Below are 13,941 nucleotides of genomic sequence, written 5' to 3' on the forward strand. Positions count from 1 at the left end.
GCGGGCCAGAGGGGCCCGCACGAAACTGGAGCCTAGCGGCCCTTGCCGGTACGGGGCGCCGTTCTGGAGCCTTAGTAGTCGGGCGCCCGGAATAGCCGCTGTCCTAGCGCCTCGACGGTCCACACCATTGGCAGCGTCTCTGAAACCACGTCTGAAACGCTAGCCTGGCACTGCGGTTCCTGCCGGTCCTGCTGCGGAAAGGCCCGGCACGCCCATCTGCCGTGCAGCCTCGGGAGGCAGGACAGACCCCTGCGAGTATAGATTGCAGCGATGAGTCCCAGCTTCCCCTGTCCCTGAGTTGCCACGTCTGATAGCAAAGGCTGCAGTGACAGTTCTTGAGTCGCCTTAAAATAAAAGTAAATGTTAATGTATCTGCACCATGTCTCAGTCGGTACTCTTTAGACATTTGGCAAGGTACTAGCAACCTTAGTAAGACCTCATCTTCCCTTGGGAGGGTAAGTACTTCTGTTTATTTGGCTGCGTTTTTCTATTACTCAAATGAGATAAATATTTTTTCCTTAACTGTCTTTATAGAAAAACTTAATGTTTCTATTCCTGCTTAATAATTTGTTTTCCCTTTATGAAATGTTATATCCCCCCCCCCTTTTTACTTTATTCTCCTATAACGCACTTGCCTGTTATTCCATTCCTCACATAACAGCTCAAACCCATCTCAGACATTTTCATCTAAGGAAAAAACTGCGTCAAATGTTTTGTTCATGTAGAAATCTCTGCCACCATTTTCTCAACTTCCTAAAATTTCTTTAGTAGAGACTTGAACGAGCTTGGTAGTGACCCAACAGTCTGAAAACCACACTATCCTACATTTAATTTACTAATCACAATCCATGTTGTTTACAAATTCAACAGCTGTGACACATTTTACTATTTTTTGCTTGGAGCTTCCATAATTTAAAATACTTCGTATCATGTACAATTGCATCTATTAGTTACGTATTTTCTAACTTTGACCAGCCAAAACCTGGTTATATAATTCCTACCCTTTTTAGTAAAGATTGTGACAGTTTTTGATCAATCTTAAAAATAAAACTACATGCATATGCTTCTTATAATATGGTTAAAACAATTCGAAGTTGTGATTCCATCCAAAAGCATGACATTTGGGGGTGTTTGATGAACCATAGTAGTCTTATCTTGAGGAAACCTATAATTTTCTGTTGAAACTTTAAGAAATACAATTCCTTATTCTCAAAAGTCAAGTTGGACCAGGTGTGGTTTCCAGTGCCTTTAATTACTGTACTCTGGAGGGTGAATTTCTGTACGTTGCAAGCCAGCTAGATCATAGTTCCAGGACAATCAGAACTATGTAAGGATTACCTGTCTCAAAACAACAAACGTCAAGTTGGTTTTCTTTTCCAGGGCAAAACTATAACTGTATATAGTCAGTCAACATAGCATGAAGGTGGACAAGAACTAATGGTAAAATTTGAATTCAGCAACATTCAACATTAAATCTGGCATGTCAAGTATTCTGATGCTCTTGCCACAAGGTTCTTGAGTTTGCTATGTTACCCTCCAACCCCCTTGAACTGCTAGCAACCGGGGAAGCTATTTGTAAAGAAGAATGTGGACAAGACCAGGCATGGTAGAGCATGCCTTTAATCTCAGCACTTAGAAGGCAGAGGCAGGTGGATCTCTGAGAATTCCAGACGGACCAGAACTCCATAGTGAGACTGTGTCTCAAAACAACAAAACCAAACAAAGGTTCTAAGGTTCCTGGGTTTATTGAGTAGTACGTTTCTCATTTCCTTCAGTCATTTGTTATGTTACCTTATAAAATGCTTTAGGCCTTAGTCTGCATAGCTTATCCTAAGGTTCTTTACACTCCTCAGTTGGGCGGTGGTGACGCACAACTTTAATCCCAGCACTCAGGAGACAGGAAGTTTGAGGCTAGAAACCCTATCTTTACATTTCTGAGATCCTCTAAACACAAGACATTTCTCCCTGCATTAGCCCTCTGTCATTAGTTATAACTTCTGCACTCTCTGCCCATTTGTAGGTGTAAACTACAGAGAAGAATTTAGATTCTTCCTTCCTTCCTTTCTTCCTTCTTTCTTTCCTTTTAACAGGAGGGTACCATATGCAGCCCTGCCTGGTTTGGAGCTCCCTATGAAATCAGGCTGGTTTCTTATTCACAGAAGTCTACCCACCTCTGCCTTCTTAGTACCAAGTGTGCACTACCATATCCAGCCTGGAAATTCTGTTTACATTTATTAGTTATTTATTGTATGTATATGTGTGGTGTGTGTGTGTGAGCAAATATATCACGGCATGTGGGGAATCAGAGGACAACCTATAGGAGACCATTCTCTCTTTCTACAATGTGGGGGTCAAACTCTCATTGTCAGGCTTGGCAGCAAGCACCCTTACCCATGGAGCCACCTTACCAGCCCATCTTGTTTCTAATCTATATTTAAAAAAATTAATGCATTTAGATTTTGAAAGTATGCATTTGATATAACAAAACAGGTGTGTTTAGATTTTGGATTTTTAAAATAATTTTAAGTATGTGTAGAACAAATAACAAATGTTCTAATGTACTAAAATTTTTTTTGCACCAATATAGTAAATTCTACCTTTTGTCCCCATCTTTTCTCAAAACTGAAGCCAGATTCCAAACCTTGTAGTTTTTGGAATGTTCCTCTGTAGCTCATCAAGCATTCCTTCTTGTTTTATTTGGAATTTCAAGTTTCCCCAAGGGCAGGTCTCAGAGATTCAGAGACTCTCTCAGATTTCAAAATATACAAGAATAAAGCATCACGGTAATACTATGTCAGTATATAGGTCACACACAAAGCCAAACAAACAGAGCAATTAATCATAACTCTACTTTCTGTCTCTATAGATTGCTCATTCTGGACATTTCATACAAACAGGATCATATAATATATGATCTTTTGGGTCTATCTCCTTTCACTAAACAAGGTTTTCTAGGTTCGCTCATATTATAACATTAAGCCCAACCCTATTCCTGTAATGCTTGAATAATATTCTAGTGCATGGATGGACTGTGTTTTCTTTATCAGTTAACAAACAGTTGGATTGTTTCCACTTTTTTGTTATTATAAGTTGTAGTCTATGAACTTTCATATATGAGTTTGGCATGGACATAGAAGTGAGGACTTCTTAGAAACATATGGATATAGATTGCTGGATCATGTGACAGCACTTTAACTTTGTAAGGAACTGGCACATTGATTTTCACAAGCCTACATTATATTGTTATCAATAGCATATGAGGGCACCAGTATTTGCACTTGTTCACACACTCATTAATAATTGCTAGTATTTTTGTAAAGAAAACTGACTTTGTACTTGTGCATCGGTTAAAGTTTAAATATGAAGCTGTGATCAGAACTGTGGTCTGTCAGTACAAACATTACCATAAAGACTAGACTTCACCACTCTATGAGCTGAACTTGCCCTTTCGTCTCTCTGCTTCCTGACTATGGGTGTGACCAGCTGCCTCATTGCTCCTGGCTATATGCCTTCCCTGTCACAACTGTACACAGGTACACACACACACACACACACACACACACACACACTTTTAAGCACATAAGCACCACTCACAACTAACAGATGTTGATTAGCCATATACAGAGGCTGGAATTAAATCGGACTGCATTTTCTAGATGCACAAACAATAGCTCTTCATATATTCACTATGCTCCAGGTGTTGTAATGGGCTCTTGGGATAAATAGCAAGCAGTATGGATACAGCGCTTCATAACTTCACACAACTTGCAGAGTGAAAGGTATTTTCTGAGCATCTAAATCAATGAGGCACTGTATTGGGTGGAGCACACACCTTGCCTGGCAGAGGAGTTCAGAATCCTCATCTAGGTCAAAAGAAATAGAATTCAAGCAACTACCCTTTGTAGAGGCTTGATTTTATACATTATAGATAAGACAACATCTGGTATGTCAGGAAATTGAGGGCCAATTAATATGAATTTCAGGTAAGCAAGGATATGGTATGTCACATGTTGCAGATAAGCAGCAAGTTTTGCTACTTGTATCTGATGTAGTATTTAAGATTATATATTATATGTGGGTGGACATTTAGTGTGATGTGCTTGTGTGTACACACATGTACCAGTAGGAGCTGAGTGCCAAACTTTGTACTAGGCTCAGAGGGTCAGCAGTAAACAGTATGAAAAGCATATCTCTTATGTTTGCTCAGCTTAAAGAGCAAATGGTATTTTTTCGGCTCCTTAGAGGCTTTCTACAATCTATCATGTATGCACACAGGTGTATAGACCAACCTCTGGTCTACTTCCTCATGGGCTGTCCAACTACACCACAGCTGTCTGCAGTATTCCCACCCTCCCTCTTCATGCTTGAGACTCAGGCTCTCACCTGGGACCCTGAACTCATCGATGATGCTAGGCTAGCCGGAAGCCCCAGGTATCCATCAGCTTTTTGAGTACCACCATACCTGGCTCTTTAGGTGAGTGCTGAAGATGGAACTTGGGTTTTCTCCGTTCGTCATTTGTGCTGCCACTTTGCCAACTGAGCTTTGCTTTTGACTCTAGGGAATTCTAGTGCCATGCTTTAATTAGTAGTGCAACATTTTTACCTTGTTCTCAACCCCAGGGGAAAAACATTCTGTTTGGGGGGGGTGTTCTCTTTCTTCTTCCCTTCCCTCCTTCCTTCCTTTTATGCATTTTAATGTGTATATATGGAGGTCAGACAGTAACTTGTACGAGCTGGTTCTCTCTTTGCACTATGTAGGTCCTGGAGATCAGACCTAGACCAGGCTTGCTAGCAAGCATCTTTATTTGCTAATCATCTCACTGTCCCAAGCATTCTGTTTTTAGCCCTTAAACAAGACAGTTTTTATCACCATTTTAAAAGATGTTCTTTATTAGGATGAGGATGTTCTCATTTGTTCCTGGTTTGTTGAATTTTAATTATGAACGTTGAACTCTATTGAATGCTTTTGCTCTGTATCAAGTGAGATAATTAAATGGTTATTTTTAATTTTTATTGACATGGCAGATAGATTTCCATTTCCTTTTTGTTTTTTCTCTTTATTTTATCTACATTGGTACTTTACCTGCATTTGTCTGTGTACAGGTGTCAGATCCCCTGAAACTGGAGATTTGTGAACTGTTATGTGGGTTCTGGGAATTGAACTCCAGTCCTCTGGAAGAGCAGTCAGTGCTCTTAACCACTGAGCCATCTCTACAACCCCTTTATTTTTATTTTTTGATGCTCAAAAAATTATTTTATGTATGTACATGTGTGTCTCCGTGTGTGAATGTAGTGCCTACAAAGGCCAGAAGATGGTGTTAGATATCTTGGAGCTGGAGTTACAGAGAGCTGTGAGTCACCTGACATGGGTGCTAGGAACCAAACTCACGCTCATGTCCTCGGAAAGAGAAGATGTGCTCTTAATCTCTGAACCATCTCCAGCCCTGGACATTGCATTTCTTAGATAAATGTATACAGCCATTTTGTATCATCTTTTTTTGTTGTTGATGTTTTTTTGTTTCATTTTGTTTTATTGTGACAGGGTTTCTCTGTGTAGCTCTGGCTGTCCTGGAGCTCTCTTTGTAGACCAGGTTGGCCTGGAACTCACAGAGATCCATTCACTTGTCTCACCACCACTACACAGCTTCATCTTTTCAGAATATGTTATTGTATTTAATTTGAAATGTCTTGTAAAGGTTTTTCTTTTCTGTTTGGAGACAAGGTCTTACTTCCTGTGTAACCTTCTGCTTCAGCCCCTTGACTGATAGAATTATAGACATCTGATTTTACACCTGGCCTAGACTTTGTCTTTTCTTGAATGAAGTGTGTGTGTGTGTGTGTGTGTGTGTGTGTGTGTGTGTGTGTTTGATACAGTGTCTCCTATACAGCCCAGGCCAGCCTTGAACTCAAGTTCGGAGGTTACAGATAGACACCACTATGACCACTTTACCGGGTAATAAAGATTGAACCCGGAGGCCCCCCAACCTGGAGCTACAGCCCCAGCCCAGATAGAAAGCCCTTAGAAGCCGAGTTATTTTTAACATCCATTGTTTTACTGGAGTTATTCTGGCCTTCTTCCTCCCTCTCACTTGACATATCCAGTCCTTCACAAAATAATGCTGAGTCTCTTGCCTTCATATTGCTGTAATCAACCCTGTTCTTCCAGCACCTGCTCTAGCTTAGGCCCGGGCTTGCAAATTGGCAACTATAGGGCTCCTCAGTCTAGAGCCAAGCTTCTCTTGTTCTGGACAGTAGTCTGCCAACATTTAGAAATGTGGTTAATGATACTCTAGGGCAGATTCTAGCTTGTTTTTTTTTGGGTAACAAGTCAATACTATAGTAGCTGGCAACCAAAAGTCCTCATGTTCATTTCAGAACACTCGGCTACAGCTGAGGTGAGACGCCCTTCTTGGAAAAAGGCTGAAACAGTCCTCAGAGTTTCTGCCATTCTCTCATTTCTTGCAGCTGACTTGTCTTACTCTTGACTATCACACACAGACTCTTCTAGGGATCTCTAATGTGTTTCCCTATTACTTCTAATGAGATGCCCACACTATCCCCTTTCCACACTGTCAAACTTAGTTTTGTAAGCAGATTTGTAAGCACATTTGTCACATCCTCTCATTTGTACACCCTTGATAAATCTCACTGTTTTATGCTAAGATCCCAACTCCTTAACATGTCATCTTATAACCTGTCTTGCTTGCAGGAGAATACCCACATCATGAGTCTCACTCATTTGCTTTAAAACTTCTTTTATTGTGTGTGTGTGTGTGTGAGTGTACATTCATAGTATGTGCATGCACATCCATGGGGAAGAGAGAGTTGGTTCTCTCCTTCGACCAGGGAGGTCTGGGGCTTGACCTCTGGTAGTCAGTCTTGGTAGCAGGTTTCTTCACTTACTACACCATCTTGCCCTCTCTCAGTTTTGATTACTAAGAAGCAGTAGTTTCCAAAACAGCCATTTTCTTAATACCCGTCAGAGCTGTCTTGTCCATCTTCCTGCCTTTCCTCTCCTTGTTTAACTCTTATCCCAGATCCTAGAAACTACTGTCTGGCTTTGGTGGTGTATGCTTATAATCTCAGCACTCTGGAGGCTGAGGATCTTGAATTCGAGGCCAACCTGTGCAACAGTACCAAAACAAGGTGAAGAAAAGCCTCAAGGGTTGAGTATGATCTGTTCTTGCAGAGGGTCCCTGTTCTAGTGCCATCACAGGCACCTACAAGCATGTGATGCACACACATATACATTTAAGAATACTTTTGTAAAGAAAACAGTACCTGTACCCTATCACTCCTGCAGGATACCTTCCCTCAAAACCTTTCTACTGTTCTTTTCTGGTTCAATTTGTCATCTCTTGGTGTAAATGCTTGGAGTCTCCCAACACCAAGAAGTGTTAAATCAGGAATGGATTGAAGTAAAACTATTATTTATTTATTATAAATAAATAAGCTTTATTATATAGCTTAACCTCCGACAGAGTCTAATTTCCTGAGTAAAGTGTGACAGGAGTTCGCCCTCGAATTCCTGATTGTCGTGGTACTTTCAATCCAGTTTCCTTGCCTAAGCAAACTTGCCTAGCACGCAGCTGGCGTCTGTGTTCTGTGGTTAGGTTAGCCTGGGATTGGATAGGGCAGTGCATGCCGGGAGAGGATGGTTTTCGAAGGGCTTTTTGGGAATTGTAGTTCTTGGAACCGGAAGTGGGGGTGGCAGCGGTAAAACGGCAGCTGAGGCAGGAGTCCTTGACTCCGTCGCTGTCAGGGTGTAGGCATGGTTCTGAGTCCACCAGCCATGGTACCTCCCACCTCTTGAAGGTGCTCCAGGTGCTCTGGAGGTCGAAGCGGCCTGGAGCCTCTCTTCGGCCCCAAGACGGCCTTACAGTCCGGATGCGTCCGGAGGGCGCGGGAATGGATCTTGGCGGCGGCGGGGAGCGCCTGCCTGAGGAGAGCAGGTGGGCAGGGAGCGGCTGGCAGTCGGGACTCCTGGGTGCGCGGGAGCACGGGGAGACTTGGCAGGGCTGGGGTGACACGCAGTGCGGGGCGCGGCAGACCTAGAGCTTCTGCTGCAAGTGACTTGTTTGGGAAAAATTTCCAAGAGGAGGGACTGGCGGGGCGTGTATAAGGACAAGGGAGGAGATGTGTTTAGGGACGGTGAGCAAGGGTGGGTATGATTCTTTGAGGGCCGGGGAAGACAGTGAAGAAGCTAAAATCCATGACTGCCTGAGGAGAGGTGGACATTGAGAATCTGGGAGAAAGGACTGAGGTGCTGTCGTAAGATTTTTATAGGCCAATGTCTATAGATAAGAGCAGAAACAAGATTGTTGCCCTGCGTTAAAACTTGTGGTGATAACCCAGACCGATTTTAAGAGGGTGCTGTAAGATATTTTAGATTACAATGGCTCAGCAAGGTTAGGAAGGGATGAATGTGGGTGAGAAGGAGAGGCAGACCTGTAGGTGAAAAGCCACTGATTACACTGGGTGTAGGCATGCTGAAGGGACAGAAATTGTGTGCATGTCCTTTGTCAGTGAGATCCTGATCCCCTGGGAGGACCTCTGTCATTTCCTTTTCATCTTCAACTCCTTTGCTTCTTCTCCACAATGCAAACTTAAGTAAGCTCAAGTTTATGTGGAATTGTGGTCAGAAGGCCTTAGCTTCTAGAAATAGGGGGATTTAATTTTTTTAAATTTAAACAATTATACTTATTTTTATATGTGTGTGTGCACACGTGTGGAAGTTAGAGGACAACTTGGAGGAGGCGGTTCTCTCCATCCACCATGTAGATTCTAAGGTTAGAACTCAGGTGTCAGGCTTGGCAGCAGGCATCTTTATCCACAGAGCTGTTTCACCAGCCCAAATTAGAATAAAAAAAAAAAAAAAAAAACAAAAAACTACTTTAGCTCCATCATCATCTGGACTCTATAAAAATGCACCTTCTACTTAGTATTGCTTCATAAACAACTGGTCTTAGGTTGGGAGTATAATTCATGGTAGAGCACGTGCCTAGCGTGCAGGCAGCTCTGGTGTCCATCAGCATCACAAGAACAACAGAAGCAAGGTCTCAACCCCTTAAGAGAACACAGAAGCAGAGACACAGTAGAAATATGGCGTAAGGTAGTCTTTCTTGACACTTATGTACAATGATGGTCTTCCGAGCAGGTGAAGCCCCATGACTAGAAGCAAAATAGTTTACCTCAAAATATTCTTAGGGGAGGATTAAAAAGTACTTGGGTGAAGATATTTCTGCTATGATGTTCTTTCTTGAGTACAAAGTAGCCTGTGGCCTACTGAATTAGTCGAACTTGGAGTTCTTGCCTGAGGTCTATGAATGGTGTATACCAAATGAAACTGGGTGTCTTACTTCCCTTTTCAACATCTTAGTTTCTGCTTTTGTGTGTTTGGCTATTTATTTTTCTCCAGATGTCTGTGAAGTGTTTTATGTAAATGGTACCTTATAGCTGCTAAGCAAGCTTTAGGGTTATTTTGACTTTCCTGTACTATTTCTTGTGGAGCAGGCAGGGTCAGATATTTGAGTTTGTTTTTTCATCCTCATTTAACTGGAGCTGCATTAGTTAGTTATCCATTACTTCTTTATTGTACAGCAGACGCTGTCTCGACAGCACTGTGAAGGCTAACTTACTGAGCACCTTCACAGTTGGGTGAGGCAGCTACGGTAGCTTTGATGACTTCACAGATGAGGACGCAAAGACACAGACCGGATAGTAACTTGCCATCGTGGTGCAGTGAATCCGGTAGAACTGAGACTCAGGCACAGTCACTCTTACTCTCTACACTCTGCTATTGCCCCATATGATAATAGTGACAAATGTACACAGTAGTGTTAAATTCTACCGTTCTGTGCCCGTCATTCAGGTGGGCTGACAACTCCTTTACAGATATATTTTCCTGTCAACTATTCCTTTTATACCTGCTTCTTAACTAGAGTGTTTTAGTCTAAGCAACTTTAGCATTGGGACGCGCACGCACGTGCGCACACACACACACACACACACACACACACACACAATCACTCGCTCAAACTGTGGTTGTAAGGCTACTCTCTGTTAGTGGCTAATTAGTTTAGAATGTGTGTTTAACGAAGCGTCATGGTACTGCTGGCCTCCTTAGCTCCTTAGATAGACACTGGTAAATACATGCCTTATGTTTGAGAATTGAGGCATTGTGGCCGGGCCACTGCAAACATAATCTTTTTATGGTTCTTACAACACACAATTCAAAATGTCATCTTAAAGGATACACAGTTTTCCAATCACTTGATAGGGAAATGTGTATAATCTAAACCCACCACAAGCCTCCCTTCTGTTTTGATCTTAGTTATAGCATTTTGCACTCAGTCAACCATGCCAGAGCCTCACAGGGAAATTTCAGACTTCTCCTCATTTCTTATATGCAAAGTTACAGTTGATCTCACTGTGTGCTCGACCTGCTCATCTTATCTAGTCCTGCCTTGGTGGCCCAGTGTCCTTCCTTGCTGTAAGATCATAAGAATTAAATAAAATAATGAACTCAAGTTCCTCTCAGTATGCCTGGTATGAACTAAAGTACTGTTGTCTGGTCTCCAGTTTCTATGTGCTAGGTATGTTGTCCACAAGTTATTATGCAGTGGAGTAGCTTTTTCTTCCTAGTCTCATGGCTGCTCTGGCTAAGTCGAGCTCATGGGAGATTGGGGTGTTGACCTAGCTCTTAACTTCACCCTAGGAGTGTACTTACACCATAGGTTCTTCTACTATTTTCCATGTAGCTAACTATCTGATAGCAACATAGTGCTGTGCTTATGAATGATACTTCTCTTTCCCTAGAGTTTCCTCACATGCCAGTTGTTTGGGAGTTGTCTGCTGGAACTGTCACTTAAAGCAACCATCCTTCAGTGATTGCCGTCAGCCTGCACTTTACTAAGCAGTGCAGTCTACTTGAGAGCTAGGAGTTCAGCTCTTCCCAGTGCTCGGTGGCCCACAGAGTCAGAATTAAATAGTCAGGTATACTTCAGTGACTCCAAGCACTCAGTGGACCAGACCTTCCCATCTTGTGTCCTCAGCCCTGGTCTGTAGCATTTTCCACTCAGTCAGCTAAGCCAGAACCTCACGATCATACTTCTCTCTTCCCCGAGTCCTCTATCCAAGCAAGCACTCGTTTCTGTAAATTCTTCCCTGATATTTCCTTGAATTCATTTTTTATGCATTTCCAAATATAATGGTCGATACTCCTTTTTCAAAATTCAGGGCATATCATTGCTTTTAGGCATAGCCAAACCTTGGTGCTGAAAGTCAGGTGTTGCCCATCTCTCAGATGGGTCCTATTTTGTTGTTGGTTTTCTTCTCAGTGAGGCTTTCTACAGGGAAACCTTAGCAGCTCCAAAACTGGAGATCTCAACAGCAGTAACAGAAAGGATACAGTCTAGCAGCTGCAGCAAAAGCAGGCATTCCCCAGGCTGACTGATGTTCCTACAGCCAGATGTAGGGCATGCTGCTCAACTGGGCCTGGATTGTGTTGGACTTAAATGATGGATCCTAAGGTGGAGTGAACCCTTCCTAGAATTTCACTGACCAATAAGAGATAAAGGTGGTTCCCTTCTGGAAAGTAGCTCTGTTTTCAAAAGGCCACGGGTTCCAGGCAGGTGCATGTTCACTTGCTGACATACTCTAGTAGTGGAAATTATTCTAGCGACTATTTAACTAATCCTCTCTGAATGTCGGCTCTCAGTCGAGGTCTGTATTTCTGTCACTTATTTGACTTTTCAGAAACAAAGTCACTGCATGTTTGTTCAGAGATCCTCAGTGATTTTTTTCCCGATTGTGATTTGTATATAACAGTGGACTTTAGCCACAGTGAAGGGTGAAGTTCTGTTGTTTGTAGGGAAATGGCTGCTACTGAAGGTGTCATATAGTCAGTCTCAGGTTAAATATCCCATTGCCTCTTACCTTTCTCTCATTCCTACAGTAGTTCATAGCTACACGAGGTCGTAGATTTACTGCCGACCTGAGAGTAGAAGAACAGAGTGGGCAGTGGGGAGGATGAGAAGGGTGCCCAGAGCGTGAGGTAGCATGCTCAGAGTACATCAGGTGCTTGCTTGGAAGCAGTCTTCTGTAATAACAAAGGGCATCGAGGTGCAATGTGTAGGATTCGGCAACTAAAGGGACGAAAGAAAACTAGAGTGTTTAGTTTATGTTTTCGTCCCTCTGAAGCTTAGTCCCTGGCTCAGTCACCTGGATGTTTTTCAGTTGTCTCTGCGTTCTCACAGTCTCTCCATCTCTGCCTGAAGAGCTTAGTCATCCTTCAGCAAGCCTTCCAGACCCGCTCCTTCCCACCTCTCCCTCTCAGCCTACCCTTTCTCTCCTTTCAACTTTGTCACTTCTTTTCCTGCCACCTGATGTCAGGGGTTGACGGTGCATAAGGACGGGTGGTAAAGCAGGTGACTGTGGACTCTTGTGCATTCTGCACTGTGTAGCTCCGTTATTTGTGTCAAATACTTCCCGCTCCAGCCTTCTCCCCTACTCCCCTGCCTGCAAATACATCCTGGAAGCTTTTAGGGCAAGTGTGTTAGAAGGCATGAGGGGAGGTGTGTCAGCCAGTGGCAGGCACTGTGCCTCAAGCACTTGTTTCTGTTTGACAATTTTTCAGTTCTATGAGATGAAATTTTTTTTCTTTTTCTTTCTCCTCTGCCATATCCTTCTCTTTAATTTAATTATTTATTTTGGTTTTACAAGGCAGGATTTGTGTGTGTGTGTGTGTGTGTGTGTAGCCCTGGTTGTCCTAGAACTAGCTCTGTAGACCAGGCTGGCCTCATAAACTCAAAGATCAGCCTGCTTCTGCCTCCCAAGTGCTGGGTCAGAAGCTGTGCCCCACCACCATCACCACCCAGCCTCATGCTGCTCTTGAAGATCATTTTCTATGTATGTTTCATCAACTTGTTGGGTTGATCATAGACCACATAATTGGCACAATTACATAGTAATTAACAGATTAAGTATTACCGAGAAGAATGGTCTATCGATAGCATAGGATCTAGGGACTGGAACAAAGCAATCATGGTGAAGCACATTTATGTACATACAGGAGTACCAATTCTTTCTAGAAAGTGCTTTCTGACCTTGAAAGTCCCAGGGGACTACCTAGTCAGAGTCTTTCGGCACAAGAAACCTTTTGACATTTGAGTATTTAAAAACCCTTCATGGTACTTTCCAGTTCTTGTTTGCTAACTTGTTTATGAGTGTTTACTTGCATGTATGTATGTGTACCAGAAGAGGATATTAGGTGTAGATCCTCTGGAATTGGAGTGACAGACAGTTGTGAGCCACCATGTGCATGATGGAAACTGAGTCCAAGTACTCTTTAAGGACTCTTAACTACTGAGCCATCGCCCAGCCCCTGTGGATCTTTTATTAATTTCTAATCTCAGAAAAGCCTAAACAGCTCTTCTCCTTTTTAGTTTCCTCATACCACCAAGGTAACATAGTTAAACATATTTTGTTTTTTAGTATTTTTACATTGAGATCAGTCCTGTTTTGTCTCCCCTCCAGTGCTATCATAACTTTGGAAAGTATTTTTGGTCAAAATTCTAATTCTTTCCTAGCATTCTGTCATGTTGATATCATGTTCCACCCTCCATTTCAGGGATCAAATCAATACTTGACTTGGTACAGCCTGACCTCTAACTGAGATCTCGGTAATGATACCCATTCTAGATAAATGACATACAGTGAAAGAGATATGCTAGAGTAGTTTCCTTTTGCGTCGTCTAAAAAGAACATTTGAGGGCCTGGGGAGGTAACTGAGAAGATGAGGAGATTGCTCTGCAAGTATGAGGCCCTGAATGTTATCCCTGGTACCCATGGGAAAAACAAACAAGCAGGCAAAAAGTAGAACTAGTTGTGGTAGTGTATATTTATAATCCCAGCTCTGGGATACTAAGACAAGCAGTTCCC

General features: G+C 42.6%; 1 protein-coding gene across 4 annotated transcripts in view; it reads left to right on the forward strand.

The window, feature by feature from the left end:
* Window positions 1–152: 152 nt before the first annotated feature.
* The window catches only part of RUBCN (rubicon autophagy regulator), a 51,232-nt gene continuing 37,443 nt past the window's right edge, over window positions 153–13,941 (forward strand). For 3 of the 4 annotated variants that reach the window (XM_080918730.1, XM_080918732.1, XM_080918731.1), the window contains exon 1: window positions 7,723–7,952. In XM_080918730.1, coding sequence (XP_080774856.1) covers window positions 7,888–7,952 — 65 coding nt within the window. In that variant the 5' untranslated portion in view covers window positions 7,723–7,887. Of the gene's footprint in view, window positions 456–7,722; window positions 7,953–13,941 lie in introns of those variants that run through there. The other variant, XM_080918733.1, reaches the window with a different exon arrangement.

Source organism: Micromys minutus (genome assembly GCF_963924665.1).
Source record: "Micromys minutus genome assembly, chromosome: 7".
In the NCBI taxonomy this organism is placed as follows: Eukaryota; Metazoa; Chordata; class Mammalia; order Rodentia; family Muridae; genus Micromys; species Micromys minutus.